Consider the following 14,782-nt stretch of genomic DNA (forward strand, 5'->3'; position numbering starts at 1 on the left):
ACCTAATGGAAAGACGTGGCTCCCACTCTCACCCTATACCTTTGCCTGTCCCCAGTATCCTGGGACATCTTCCTGCCCCCTCCAGACTGAGACCAGCCCCTACAGCCCCCACTCTGCCTTCACCACAGCTTTCCTTTTCATCTGGTGTCTGGTCTTCCCAGCACCCACCTACCCGCCCTCTTAGGGAGGTGCCGCATGGCAGCCCGCCCCCTTCACACTGGTTTCCTCAGGAAAGGCCTTGGAAGGAAGCAGGGAGGGGGGATGGGAGCCGTGGGGGCCAGACTAACAGGAGCCCTCTCGCTGGACTGGCCGCCATGGGACTGAGGCTGCTCCCACTGTTGCTGCTCTGGACACAGGGGACCCAAGGGTCCAAGCTGGACCCCAATGGACAACATGTCTGCATGGCCAGCAGGTGGGTCTTTGTGGGAATCTGATGTGAGGGTGGTGGGTGAACTGGTGTTGAGGCATTGCATGGAAGAAGGACATGAGGGAAGAGGTCATGGGGCTGAAGGGAAGGGGGCTTGGGGACAGCCTGGAGGGTGGTGGATACTCCAGGCAGAAAGTGGGAGGGCCCGGGAAGGAAAGGGAAGGGATTAGGGACACCAGGGCTGTGACTCTTGGCTAGGCCTCCCTGATGGGGCTGAGGCAGCCTCCTACATCTCAGCCAGAGACAGTGATCTACCTACAGAGCTAGTCTGTCCCCCAGCTGACCCCTCTCTGTCCCACAGCCCCTCTGCTGAGCTCCAGTGCTGCCCAGGCTGGAGGCAGAAAGATCAAGAATGCACTATCCGTGAGTAGCCAGAACGGATACGGATCCCCACCCGAGAAGAAAAGAGGACATAGCCCAGTGACCCTTTCTTCCTCCCGTCCTGGGGCCTATTTCCCCTCCTGAGACCTAGAGCTAGAGTCCCTCCTGACACACACACCCCCAGCCCTGAGGGAATGGCTCTTGAGGGGGCAGAGGACTGGGAGCCAGTGAGAGGGGCCGAGTGTTCACCTGTTGGGCCCTGCCACTGTCTTTTCCACCTGGGTGGGATGTTTTTCAGCCATATGTGAGGGGCCAGATGCCTGCCAAGAAGATGAAGTATGTGTGAAACCGGGCCTCTGTCGATGCAAACCTGGATTCTTCGGGGCCCAATGCAACTCCCGTGAGTCCTGAGTTTCACCTGGAGGATGATGTTGCTAGGCAGAACCTGGGAGCCAGGGAGGCAAAGCCCATAGAAATGTGATCTCAGAACAGCAGGGCCAGAATCCCTCCAAGCTTCACTGAGGAAATTGAGGCCCAGAGTCCGGAAGTGAGGCATTGCCCGAAGATGCCCTGAGTCATCTGGTTTTTGCCCATATGCACAAAGCCCTCCCCAGGATTTCAGTTTTGTGACTTTCAGGTCATGTTCAACTTCTCAAAAAAGATACTGGTGATCCTTGTTAATTGCAAAATGGACACATTCTCAGGCTCCGGCTCCCTCAGGTGCACTTTATACATGCCTGGAGGGTGGAAGGAGACCCCTCTCTGGTACAAAAAGGGCCATGGGAAAGGATTTATTTGGTGGGCAGGATGGCCAGAGAGCAGGAATCAGGGCTTAAAGGGGACACTAGGGGCCTATGTGGCTTCCCTTGTGAACCTCACGGTCAGCATCCAGGCCGGGTGGACACTCAGGATGCTCAGTTCACCTCCAGTGGGGTGGGTTGGGGATGGGGGAGGGAAGATGGGCATGAAGGCGAGAAAGGGGCATGGATGAAACCCTACTTCTGTGTGACTCTGGGCAGAGCTTCTCCCACTCAGCCACTTGAAGAGTATGAAGTAGGAAGCTGGGCTACTGCAAAGGGTTTCTGTAGTTTGGAGTCTGAGGCAGGAAGTGGGCTGTGCCCCACGAGGTTAGGTTGCCAGATGTTCAAGGGTCCGTCTGAGGCTCTTGGGGGTGGGCCTGGCGCCCCCCTTTCTTGTGAGCCCACCAACCTCCTTCCCCACCTCACCCCACCCCCGCAGGCTGCCCGGGCCAGTACTGGGGCCCCGACTGCCGTGAGATCTGTGCCTGCCACCCCCATGGCCAGTGCGAGCCGGCCACGGGTGTGTGTCACTGCCAAGCGGACCGCTGGGGCGGCCGTTGCGAGTTCGCGTGCACCTGCGGCCCCCACGGGCGCTGCGACCCCGCGACGGGCGCGTGCCGCTGCGAGCCCGGCTGGTGGTCGCCCACCTGCCGCCGTCCGTGCCAGTGCAACCCTGCGGCGGCGCGCTGCGATCAAACCGACGGCTCCTGCCGCTGCGAGCCGGGCTGGTGGGGCCGCCGCTGCAGCTTCCGCTGCGCCTGCCACGGCTCGCCGTGCGCGCAGGAGACCGGCCGCTGCGCCTGCCGGCCCGGCTGGTGGGGCCCCGAGTGCCGGCTGCCGTGCGAGTGCGTGCGTGGCCGCTGCAGCGCCGCCTCCGGCCAGTGCGCCTGCCCGCCCGGCTTCCGCGGGGCCCGCTGCGAGCTGCCCTGCCGCGCCGGCAGCTACGGGCCTCACTGCCGCGACAGGTGAGCGGGGATGCGGGGGTTGGGGGGCGGGTGGGGGGAGGGGAGGCTATGGGGGAGGGGCGGTGACGGCCCCCCGCCACGGGCGGCGGGGGAGGGGCCGCGGGCGGGGGCGGGGCGCAGGGAGGGCGGGGCGCGGCGCTCTACGCAGGGACTGACGCGAACGGGACGAAAGCGGGGAAAGACCCGGGATGCTCTAGGGTCAGCCCCGCCCAGCCCTTCGTCCGGTCAGTGTGAGACAGACAGTAGTAGTGCCAGCAGCTGTACCTAGATAAAAGATGAACCCCGTGACAGACGATGGCAGGGTCCCTTTACAACTTAGTACCTTGCAGACTTTGGCCGCCCCACCCACAATAAAAAATCCGTTTTCGAGGCGTCTGCAGGCTCAGTAGGTAGAGCTTGCAGCTTCTGATCGCGAGGGTTGTGAGTTCCAGCCCTGCGTGGGGCGTTGGGCACAGCGTTTACTTAAAAACAATTGAAAACAACACAACATGGGACTCCTGGGTGGCTCAGTGGTTGAGCGTCTGCCTTTGGCTCAGGACATGATCCCAGATTCCTGGGATCGAGTCCCACGTCGGGCTTCTTGCATGCAGCCTCCTTCTCTTCCCTCTGCCTAAGTCTCTGCCTCTCTTCCTGTGTCTCTCATGAATAAATAAATAAAATCTGAGAAAAAAAAAAAAAAAGGAAAAGTTCCTAGGAGAGGAGATCCTAAGAGTTTTTGTCACAAAGAAAAAAAAACATTTCCCCCCTTTTTTGTACCTGTATGAGATGAGGGATGTTAACTAAAGTTACCGTGGTAATCATTTCACAATATATGTAAGTCAAGTCATTATGCTGTACACTTAAAGTTACACAGTGCACTATGACAGTTACATCCCAAAAAAACCTGGAGAAAACTTTTCTTTTTAAAGATTTTATGTATTTATTGAGACAGTGAACAAGGGCTGGAGCCAAGGGGAGGAGCAGAGAGAGAAGGAAAACCAGACTCCCAGCTGAGCTGGGAGCCCAACAGGGGGCTTAATCCCAGGACCCTGGGTTCATGACCTGAGCTGAAGGCAGACGCTTAACCAACTAAGCCACCCAGGTGCCCTGAAAACTTTTTTTAAACATAAGATAAACTTGAAATTATAGTGTTGGAAACAGGCGTGTTTTAATTTTTTTTAAAGATTTTATTTATTTATTCATGAGAATACACAGAGAGAGAGAGAGAGGCAGAGACACAGGCAGAGGGAGAAACAGGCTCCCCACTGGGAGCCTGCCACGGGCCTGGATCCTGGGTCTCCAAGATCACGCCCTGGGCTGAAGGTGGCGCTAAACCACTGAGGCACCTGAGCTGCCCGCATGTTTTAATTTTTAAGCATTTTCATGCGCATGGATAGGAGGGTTGAGAGGAGAAAAAGGGTAAGAGGGAACACTGAAGAGAAGGTTGGCCAAGCTAACTTGGCTGTTCTGGGTGGATTGGGAGCTCTTGGTGACCCTGGAACCCTGGGAAGGCTGGGTCCTGGAATGGGAAGTTAGAAGGAGAGGGCTGGAATCCTACAGAAATCATCTGTCCAGGCTTGTTGTTGTACAATACGGGGAAACTGAGGCTCAAACCTGCCTGAGTGCCTGAGTGCCTCAAACCTGGATGTTCTCCAATGTCCCTGGAGGCCTGGGTGGATACTTCTTCCATCCACTCTACAGTGCTTGCATGAACGCCTTCTCTCCCCAGCTGTGGCCACTGCAAGCAGAAGGAGCCATGCTCTGCAGACACAGGCAGCTGTGAGTCCTGCGAGCCAGGCTGGAATGGGACCCAGTGCCATCAGCCCTGCCCACCTGGCACCTTTGGCGAGAACTGCCGGCAGCAGTGCCCCCACTGCCAGCGTGGGGAGGCCTGTCAGCCAGACACTGGGCACTGCTGGCGTTGTGATCCTGGGTGGCTGGGGCCCAGGTGAGAGGGCTGGCTTTATCAGGGTGGGGTGCACCTTCCTTCAGGATCCTCATTCTAGCTACACCCTCTGGAATAGCTGGCCCCTCCCCCAACACACACATTCACAGCCTTGGGGGCCTGGCTCCTGGTGAAGACTGAGGGGAGAGACATGGTGCTAATGAGGCTCCTTCCCCACTTGGATGTCCTGCTCTCTTCTTCCTCTAGGGATCTGTAGTCTGTCACTCTTAGTTTTGGCCCCCAGTTTAAGGCCCTGTTTACACCTGAGCTTCACTGCTGAGGAGTAGACAGTTGGGGCCCTGAGTCCAGAAGCATGGAGGAAGTTGGGTAGGACCCTTCTGGGGGGGCTCTGCCCTGCCTGGCCTGGCCTGCCAAAAACCGCGTCTCACCTCACCTCAGGTGTGAAGACCCCTGCCCGATTGGCACCTTTGGGGAGGGCTGTAGCTCTACCTGCCCCACCTGTGTTCAGGGGTCCTGTGATGCTGTGACTGGGGAATGTGTCTGCAACACTGGCTACTGGGGACCCAGGTGAGGACTGGGGCCCTGACAGAGAGATGGGGCCTGGGTAAGGCCTCTGTCCAGTCTGTTTCCTGAATTTCTCTTCCTGGGCTTCTCCACCTCCCAGATACCCACCCAGCATACTCATAACTGTGAAGTTATTCCTCCTATTGTGAGGTCTGCACCTTCCAAAGTAGGGTCAGAGTGATGCTTAATCTAAAAGGCCTGGCTTCCTAACTAGGTGGGGGAAGTTATTTAGGGGAAGGACTCCAACTCCATTGTTTCTCTGAGGTCTTTAGGTGGTCAAAAATAATCAAGGTCAATGTATCCAACGTCAGGTTTCCTATCTCTAGGACAGAATGGAAGAGACCTCATTTTATGGAGGAGAGGACTGAGGCCCAGAGTGTGGGGCAAAGCTGGTCTCAGACCTCCAGACCTGGAAGACTTTTCTCTGGATGCCATAGGCATCTTGCTTATTTCACGTTAATGCTAGATGTGCTTGGGATAAGGATCATGAGAGGTGGATCTTGCCCGAAGAGTATACTCTGGGGGCCTGGGGGCCAAGGGGCAGCTTGTGGGTGGGCTCTCCGGATGATGGGCTTAGGGGCTAGGGGATTCTCCCTAACACTGCCAGGGGTACTTAGAATGTGGCTCAGAGGTCAGAGGAGTCTGGTTGAGCATCATCCAGGGGAGTCTGTATGGCAGGGGTTGGGGATCAGGGCCCAGAAATTTACCTTCTCCTGGCTCCTGCCCACCTCTATCTCCTCTCACTGAGCCTTCAGCCTGTATCTCTTGTCACCCCATAGCTGCAACACTTCATGCCCATCTGGCTTCCATGGCAACAACTGTTCTATTCCTTGTGAATGCCCAGAGGGACCCTGCAATTCTGTCTCTGGGACCTGCCAGCTGGGTAAGGTGGAAAGGAGAGTGCAGGGTGTGGTAACCAGGGAAAGACTGGCCCTTTATATGGCTTCAGGGATATATCATTTGCCAGGGACGCTGGGTTCATTTTGGAGACATTCCCTATGCCTGAAATCTGTATGGGTGCTTTGGGAAACCCCTGAAGGTATGACAGCCCCTGCCTCCTGAGAAATCAGGCTAGATCCAGGAAATGAGCAAGTAACTGTCATGCCTGATAGAGGGGATGTATATTAGGAGCGACAATAGGGAGCAAGGGCTTGTGGAACAGGCCAGGGACCATCAGGAGGGGACAGGCTAACAGGGAGGGTGCCTTGGGGAGAGGGCCTCTGGGCTGAGTCCAGCCTACATCTCTCAGAAAAATGGGAGGGCCCTACAGGGAAGGGCCTGGGGAAGATTCTGGGGAGGAGGTAACTTAGAGCTGGAGATGAGACCTGCTGTATAGAAGACAGAAGGCCCTGAATATTTGTCCATCCCCCACTCTCCCTAGGGCCTCATGGTCAGGATGCCACCCTCATCGCAGGCATCCTTGTGCCTCTGCTGCTGCTCCTCCTGGGCATCATCATCTGTGCCTGCTGCTGCTGGGCTGCCCGGTTGGACCCCAAGGACAGGTGAACTCTGGCTTGTCCCTTCCCCACCCCCAGCTCAGGCCACAGGATGGGGGCAGGCTGGCATCCAGGTTCCTTTCAGGGGTGGGGAAGGGCTGGTCTCATCATACACTTAAGTCAGAGGTAATGAGGTAGTTGGCAGTGGCCGTGACCTGGAGACACCGAGTCAGCTGCCTGCCTTCCTTGGAAGCCTTCCATAGGCGAGTTTCCACCTTGCATGAGCGTGAGCAGTGAGCACTGGGTGCCAAGCTGGTGAAACTCAAACCTGTAGCACATGGCTGAGGGTTTATTAACAGGGACCAGAGGAGGAAGGTGTGGGAGGCGGAAGTAGCAGCGCAGCTCTGGGCAGAGAGGGGAAGAGACCAGGTCTCCAACCCCCCATCTCCCGAAAGGAGGGGGATGTAAAAGTCTGAGCAGTGGTTTAGCAGAGATGGTGGCTTTCTGAGAAAAGGAGATAATAGGAAGGATTAGAGCGGCCTGTGGGGGTGTGGGGGCCTGCTGCAGGGGAATATTGCTTCCATGGAGCTTTGTTCCTTTACAAAATCTCTTCACATTTCTTGGTTCCTTGGAGATCTGCAGCAGCTAGGAGGTTTGGTTCCAAGCAGGAGTATGGGGACAGGAGGATTAGCATTTTCAATTCACAGAGGAGGATGTGGAGGCCTGAGGTGACCCCGCCTGACCCTGGCACATCACAGAGCCCATGCTGTTTTTTTGGATTCTCTCTGTGGTGCTCTCTTATTAGTTCATGCACTAATCCTTGAGCGTCCTCCTCTGTGCTATGGGATATTCACAGATGACAGACCTAGTAGCCCCTCCCTGGGGCACGGAGCCTGGGGGTGGGCGTAAGGACAGGCTTCCTGGAGGTGGTGGCCCTTCCAGAAATGTAGCTGCACTGGGACTCAGTGGTGGGTAATAACACAAAGCTGCATCTTGGGGAACCCCATCAGGTGCCTGGCATTCCAAAGAAAGGTCTGATAGATAGGAGGTGTCCCCACTTGACAAATGAGGAAACTGAGGCCCAGAGAGGTGAAGCCTGGACCAGACCGGCTACCTAGGTCTATTTGAAATTTTTTTTAACATTTTTTTATTTATTCATGAGAGAGACACACAGAGAAAGGCAGAGACACAGGCAGAGGGAGAAGCAGTCTTCATGCAAGGAGCCCGATGCGGGACTTGATCCTGGGTCTCTAGGATCATGCCCTGGGCCAAAGGCAGGCACTATACCGGTGAGCCACCCAGGGATCCCCTCTAGTTGAATTTTGAATTCAATTCAGTGCCCTCTGTGCCAGGCCTAAATCTCACACTCAATAGTTTGGATTTTACTCTGTAGTCAAAGGGAAGCACAGAAATAGGCAGTCACTCTGCCACACTGCCTCTCTCACATTAACCCCAGGACCGGGAGGGTCCTTGTCCTGCTAGTCCTCACCTGCACTGACTACCCCATGTGCCCTCAGGCCAGCAAGTGACAGAGCTGCTATGTCCAGGATGAAGCTGCAGGTCTGGGGAGCACTGAGCAGCCTTGGCTCGGCGTTGCCCTGTGGTTCCTTTGGCAGCCACAAGCTTCCCTGGGTGACAGGTCAGTGTGGACGCTGCAGGTCCGGGGCTGGGACGGGGCAGGGTCTTCCACGGAGCCCCACGTCTGACCTGGAGCCCTCTGCAGTCTCACACCACGACCCGGAGATCCCCTTCAACCACAGCTTCATTGAGCCGCCCTCTGCAGGCTGGGCCTCAGACGACTCCTTCTCTTCTGATCCTGAGTCTGGAGAGGACGAGAGCCCTGCCTACTGCATGCCACCCCAAGAAGGTAGCCCTCCAGTAGCCCGCTCGCCCCGAGCAGCCCTGCCCACTACCATTTCTTTATTCATTCAGCACATGTGTATCAAGTGCGCATTCCAGTGCAGGTTAAATTCCCAGCTGTGGGATGTGAGAAAGAACAAGACAGACTTCTGTCCTCACCAAGCTTGGTGTCTGGTGAGTGGTCATCAGGCATGTGTAGGACGGAGTGATATAGGTTTTGATGGGGAACATACAAATCAGGGCTCATCATTCAGCCATGTCAGGGGTGGTTAGGGTCAGGCAAGATGTCTCAATGCTCATGATTTTGGAGTTGAGTCTAGCAGAATCCGTAGGAGTTAGTTAACCAAGTGACAGTTAAGGAGGGGTGGGAATGGTGGTGTTCCAGGAAGAAGGAACAATACACGCAGAGGCCCAAAGGTGAGAGGGACAAGACTGTGTGGCACTGAAAGAGTTTTCAGCTTGATTACAGTGTGGTATTAGTTCAAAGTGGGAAGGAGTGGTGAGAAAAGTGTGCACAAGGAGTAGTGTCTATGTGAATAGGCCCTTTCCCTGCCTCTGTACCCTCACCTTCTTCCTTGCCCTATGGATGAGGCTTCCCAGAAGATGCTAAACTGAGTAAACAGGATGAATTGGGGTGGCCAGCCCAGCTCTGGCCAAGTCCTTCTGTCTCCTCTGCCAGGAATGGTCACTGTGGCCCATGGAGAGTTTCCAGAGGCCAGCCTGCCTGAAGGTCCCGTCCCTCCTCCCGAGGATGCCTCCACACCATTTCCCATCCCGCGGACTTCCAGCCTAGCACGGGCCAAGCGGCCATCAGTCTCCTTTGCCGAAGGCACGAAGTTTGCACCACAGAGTCGCCGAAGCTCAGGGGAGATCTCCAGTCCTCTCCGAAAGCCCAAGCGGCTCCCCCGGGGGGCCCAGCTGGGTCCTGAAAGCCAGGAGGCTGAGGAGTCCATGGGCTCAGAGAAAGCAGAAATGGATGAGACCCTTCCTGGTGCTGCCAGCCCCAGGGATTCAGCCACTGGCCGCCGCCGCCTCCCCACGCTTGGTGGCTGGACAGTGGCTGAGCGAGTGGAAGCCATTGAGGGCAGTGTCCTGGAGGGCTCAGGCTCTGTGACCACGATCTATATGTTGGCAGGGACACCCCAGTTATCTGAGGGACCTGTCCGGTCTGTTCTCCGACGTTTTGGTAGCTTCCAGAAAGGCCAGGCAGAGCCCAAGGTCAAGAGTGCCATTCCTAAGCCTCCACGCCGGGCCCTTAGTCGAAATAAGGGCAGCCCCGGGCTGGCCTCTGGCTCTGCCATTCAGAGTCCCAGCTTAGCCCCGAATGATGAGCTCACTAGGTCCTTGGAGTCTGCTGGAACTGGGCCAGAGGAAGTGGCCAGGGGGCTAGGGGATGGCAGCAAGAGCTCAGGGAGGGCCCAGGAGCTGGCCCCTGAGGGTGGCTCCCAAGAGCAGGATCCCCAGAAGCTGGCGGATGAGGAAGGGCAGGAGGAACCCCAGTATGAGAATGTTGCACCCATCTCTGGGCCACCAGCACCCTGAGAACCTAAATTTGGGGAGTGGGGAGTATATGGATGGAGGGTAGGCATCTGAACTGCCCCTGGATCAGATCGTGTTTTGCTGGAAAAATATCTCAGGGCCAGGAAAGACATACTGGAGCCTCTGCCCTTTGATAGGGAACTGTCAGAGTGGAGGCCAATTGGCTCTGGGCCCTGGCAGTGCTCTGAGGAGAGGTCTGGGAGGCCTGGGCAGAGACCCCACAGGGCAGGGTCAGGAAGGGAAAAAGATGACTGCAGGGACTTTTTCTCTGTTGTTCTGGACTCTTTGGGCTCAAAGCCTATTCTTTTCTTCATTGGCAAAACATTTTTCTGAAATGGGAAACAACCTAAATGTTTGATGATAAAAGATCGGTTAAAGAAAGATTGCTTATGATAGGTTCCTAAACAGCCACGAAAAATCATATTGTGTAAAAGTATTTAATACAGGAAATATGGGAGACTGTTTATGCTATCATGGGAAGTGTAAAAAATAAGATTTCTTTTTATAAATTTCATTTCTTTTTGCCTCAGGCTCCATGTTTAGAATCTTATTTTGTGTGTATTTTGTGATTTACAGACTTTTTTTTTTTTTTTTTAAGATGTATGTGCATAAAAAAGATTTGAGGGAGGGACGCCTGGGTGGCTCAGCAGTTTAGCACCTGCCTTTGGCCCAGGGCGTGATCCTGGAGTCCTGGGGTGGAGTCCCATGTCAGGCTCCCTGCATGGAGCCTGCTTCTCCCTCTGCCTGTGTCTCTGTGTGTGTGTCTCATGAAAAAATAAGTAAAATCTTAAAAAAAAAAAAAAAAAAAAAGATTTGAAGGAAAGGCATCAAATGGTATTTTTTCTTCTGGGAGATGAGATTGTGGCTGATATTTTCTTCTTAAACTTTTGTATTGTTTTAAAATTTTCTTTAGTGAGGTCAGCATTCTTTTTACTTTTCTCACTAGATTTAATAAAACAAATTTAAAAAACAATGTTCTTTGCTAATAATAAGAAAGTACTAACATTATAGACATGTATAAAGTAAAAAAGAGATTTCCTCTTTCCCCAGGGGAGCCTGAGGGACAGGGGAGGGACCATTGTCACTGAAGGCCTTTTGGTCTTGCTCTGAATTATTTTCTCACATGTTGAATTACCTAGTCAGGACAGAAACAGCAGCTTCCTCTTCAATCCCAGTGCTCAGAGTCTTGTGAACACTTTAGATCCTTCCTTTCAGATGTTTTTCTGGGCACATGAAAACAAAAGATCATATCATTGTACAACTTGCCTTTTTACTTAATATATCCTGGATGTCTTTTGATGTTCAGTAAATATAAAACTACCTCTTTTTATAAAAAATGGCTGCATGGAATTTCATCATGTAGAAATAACACAGGTTATTTAAACCTATCCTTTACCCATGGAGATTTGGGTTGTTTCTAATCATTTTGATACAATAAATGATGCAGTGTACAATTCTGTCCATATTTCTTTTTGCACTTGTGCAAGTTTTTCTGTAGAAGAGATTCCTAGAAGTGGAATTGCTGGGTAATAGGATAAGACATTAAATATTTGGGTACTTTGGGCAGCCCAGGTGGCTAAGCGGTTTAGCGGTTTAGCGCTGCCTTCAGCCCAGGGTGTGATCCTGGAGACCCCGGTCCCACGTTGGGCTCCCTGCATGGAGCCTGCTTCTCCCTCTGCCTGTGTCTCTCATGAATGGATAAATAAAATCTTAAAAAGAAAAAAAAAGATTTGGGTACTTCAAATTGCCCTTCAAAAAAGTTACATGGTTTTGTATTCTCACAAATGAGGGCAAGATCTATTTCCCCACACCCAGTTTGATAGGATGAAATGGTATTTCATTATTTTAGCACAAGAAAAACAATCAATATGCTAAAGTTTCTTAAAAAGTTAAAATCTTTGTGCCGATAAAATGGTTTTTTGCTTTTAACCATCAAAAATTATACCATTAAAATGGGAATTTCTATAATGATTCTAAGGTTGAGCTTCTTTTTATATCTTTAATAATTATTTGTGTTTTTTTTTCCTATGAGTTATCTGGTTATATTCTTTCCCCAATTTCCAATCGAGGTGTTCATCTTTTCCTCATTGATTTATAAGTGCCTATGTATATCAAGGATATTAATTCTTTCCCTATTTGTGACTGGTCGTTTAATGCTGTTTGTTTTCTTTCTTTCTCTATATAAATTTAAATTTTTGATTTAGACAGTATTTTTCTTTTTGACTTTTGAGTTTGTTTGTTTGTTTGTTTTAAAGACTATTTATTTGGATCCCTGGGTGGCTCAGTGGTTTAATGCCTGCCTTCAGCCCAGGGCGTGATCCTGGAGTCCCAGGATCGAGTCCCAGGATGGAGTCCCACATCGGGCTCCTTGCATGGAGCCTGCTTCTTCTACATGTGTCTCTGCCTCTCTCTGTGTGTGTGTCTCTCATGAATAAATAAACAAAATCTTAAAAAAAAAAAAAAACTTTGAAAGAGAGAGCTGGGGGGAGGGGGGGCAGAGGGAAATGGAGAAGCGGACTCCCCGCTGAGCAAGGAGCCTGATATGGGCCTCAATTCTAGGACCTTGAGATCATGACCTTAGCCAAAGGCAGACGTTTAACAACTGAGCCCCCCAGGCACCTCTTGACTTCTGAGTTTCTTTTTTTTTTTTTTTTTTTTTTTTTTATGATAGTCATAGAGAGAGAGAGAGAGAGGCAGAGACACAGGCAGAGGGAGAAGCAGGCTCCATGCACCTGGAGCCTGATGTGGGATTCGATCCCGGGTCTCCAGGATCGCGCCCTGGGCCAAAGGCAGGCGCCAAACCGCTGCGCCACCCAGGGATCCCGACTTCTGAGTTTCATGTCATGCTTAGTAGAAAGGTCTTCTCTACCCTAAAACTAATGAAATAATCATCTGCATTTTCTTCTGCTAATTTAGTGTTTTTTTCTTTTGATTTGCCAGCAGTGCTGGTACCCTTGCCAAAAAGACTGAAAAAAGAACCAAACCCAGAATTTCACTCAAATAGCCATGGATTCAAATCTCAGTTTTGATATACTTGTTTTGTCACTTTGTTTTTTTTTTTTTTTTTTTTTTTTTTTTTTTTTTTTGTCACTTTGAAATGGTATGGAAAACTTCAGTTTTTTCATCTGGGGACTTTGGAATGGGGATCCTGGCCATCTTCCAGTTATTGTGGAGATTAAAGGACACAAACTATGTAAAGCACCTAGCAAATTTTCAGTTCTCAATAAAGGGTAATTGCCATCATCCTTCCAACTTTGAATCCTTTGTCCCTAAAAGCTGACACCTCCCACCCTTTTTCATTTGTTCATGTGTTCACTCAACAAGCTCCATATTATGCATCTGCTTTGTGCTTCTGTGTTAAGGGCTGGTAAACTGTTGAGTAAGACATACTTCTTGCCCCCAAATATTTGTTCATAGTCAGTGGCAAAAGGGAGAGACAAATGAATAGTTATAAAACAGTGCAATCTCATTGGACTAAGGTAGTGGAGAATATTTTGGGGAGTAGTTAGGGAAGGCTTCCTGAAGGAAGTGCTGTCCCAAGAAGGGTCTATGTTTGAGGGCCAGAGGTAAGAGAACAGCATGTGCAGGAACCAAAGGTAATTCCATGTGACTGGAGCACCTGGCAGGTCAACCACCCTCTAGGCAGAGGAAAAGACTGGTGGGGAGGAGCCTGTGCCGGTTAGAGTTAGGACAGAGAACTTGAACTTTATCCTATAGGACAAACGGTAGAGAGATTCTGAAGAATTTAGCAGAGGTCAGATTTACTAAGGTCAGATTTATCTTTCCCACAGCTCACTGGGATGGGGTTGGGTAAAGAAATGTATTTGAGGGGCAGAGACTGGAGGTTAGATGAACAGTGATTGCAGTCCTAGGGACATAGATGGACAAATTAGATAAATATTTAGGAGATATGGCTGTATTGGTGGGTTGTGGGTGGGGTGAGGGAGAGGGAGAATAATAACAGGTATCCAATAAATATTTGTTGAAAAGATGGTTCATGGTATCTAACTTTGGTAGGTAGTAGTGCTATTATCTGAGAAAGGATGAGTTTTGCGGATAGAAAGTGAAATTTTTTTTAAAGATTTGAGAGAGCCGGCGCATGCCCACGTGCATGGGGGAGGAGGGGAAGAGGCACAGAATCTCAAGCCATTCCTCATTGAGCTGGGAGCCCCAGGCCGGCTGGATCCCAGGACCCATGAGATCACCACTGGAGCCTACACCAAGAGTTGGAGGCTTAACCAACTGAGCCACCCAAGGGTCTGGAAAGTGAATTATTTTATTTATTAAAATATTTATTTATTCATGAGAGACACAGAGAGAGGCAGTGACATAGGCAGAGGGAGAAGCAGGCTCCTTGCAGGGACCCTGATGCGGGACTCCATTCCAGATCCCTGGATCACAACCTGAGCCGAGGCAGGCGCCTAACCGCTGAGCCACGAAGGCGTCCCAAAAGTGAATTATTTTAGAACTATATTTGAAACAGTTCAGAGATGTGTGTGGAACAGCTGCCTGGAGACGTCCCTCAGGCAAGGGGCTGTAAGGAGGAAGGGCAATACTGAAGTTTTAGCGAGTGGCAGGCAGTCTCAAGTGAGGTGAGGTTCTGCGGGGTGGGTAACGGGATGGGTCACCAGCTAGGATTCCCCCGGGGCCCACAGCGCCGGGCGGGGTGTGAGCAAGATGGCTATCCGTGGGTTCCCGACGGCAGGGGGCGCACTCGGATTCGGGGACGTGAAACCAGAGACTGCTGAGGCCCCTAAAGCGTGCCAGGGAGACCTAGCTGACTCGCGGGGTAGACCCAGGGTCCTCTGAGATCGGGCTAGCGACTCCGATCAGGGACATGCCGCTGGGCTGCCCATGCCCAGTGTCCGGTGCTCGGGCTCCATCCCCTGCCCTAGCGGTCCTCCAGACTGCTAGTCCGGAGCCCTCCCGACTCCACGCGCCTCCCGGAGGCGCTGCCCGCTGCGTCACCGAGCAGAGAGGGCCCC

The 14,782-nt window shown here is 52.1% G+C and overlaps 1 protein-coding gene across 2 annotated transcripts; it reads left to right on the forward strand.

Moving 5' to 3' along the window:
- Positions 1 to 5: 5 nt before the first annotated feature.
- Positions 6 to 10,454, forward strand: SCARF1 (scavenger receptor class F member 1). Of its 2 annotated transcripts, none has more exons than XM_041726062.1 (11): positions 6 to 412; positions 729 to 790; positions 1,047 to 1,148; positions 1,988 to 2,513; positions 4,222 to 4,440; positions 4,837 to 4,965; positions 5,742 to 5,845; positions 6,344 to 6,464; positions 7,916 to 8,037; positions 8,122 to 8,265; positions 8,938 to 10,454. In XM_041726062.1, the coding sequence occupies exons 1-11, from the start codon at positions 6 to 8 to the stop codon at positions 9,798 to 9,800; spliced, it is 2,799 nt and encodes a 932-aa protein (XP_041581996.1). In that variant the 3' UTR covers positions 9,801 to 10,454. The 2 variants fall into 2 exon arrangements, with proteins under 2 accessions (XP_041581996.1, XP_041581997.1); XM_041726063.1 differs by having other exon boundaries at positions 8,159 to 8,265; positions 8,938 to 9,188.
- Positions 10,455 to 14,782: the final 4,328 nt, after the last annotated feature.

The sequence above is a fragment of the Vulpes lagopus genome, chromosome 12, assembly GCF_018345385.1.
Source record: "Vulpes lagopus strain Blue_001 chromosome 12, ASM1834538v1, whole genome shotgun sequence".
NCBI classification, from domain to species: Eukaryota; Metazoa; Chordata; class Mammalia; order Carnivora; family Canidae; genus Vulpes; species Vulpes lagopus.

Bases quoted from the DNA above. Each gene is read 5' to 3' on its own strand.
- SCARF1 (XM_041726062.1), top strand. From the start codon at position 6: ATGGAAAGACGTGGCTCCCACTCTCACCCTATACCTTTGCCTGTCCCC. The intron at 5,846-6,343 runs GTAAGGTGGAAA...CACTCTCCCTAG, and splicing joins CTCTGGGACCTGCCAGCTGG to GGCCTCATGGTCAGGATGCC. The intron at 8,266-8,937 runs GTAGCCCTCCAG...CTCCTCTGCCAG, and splicing joins CTGCATGCCACCCCAAGAAG to GAATGGTCACTGTGGCCCAT.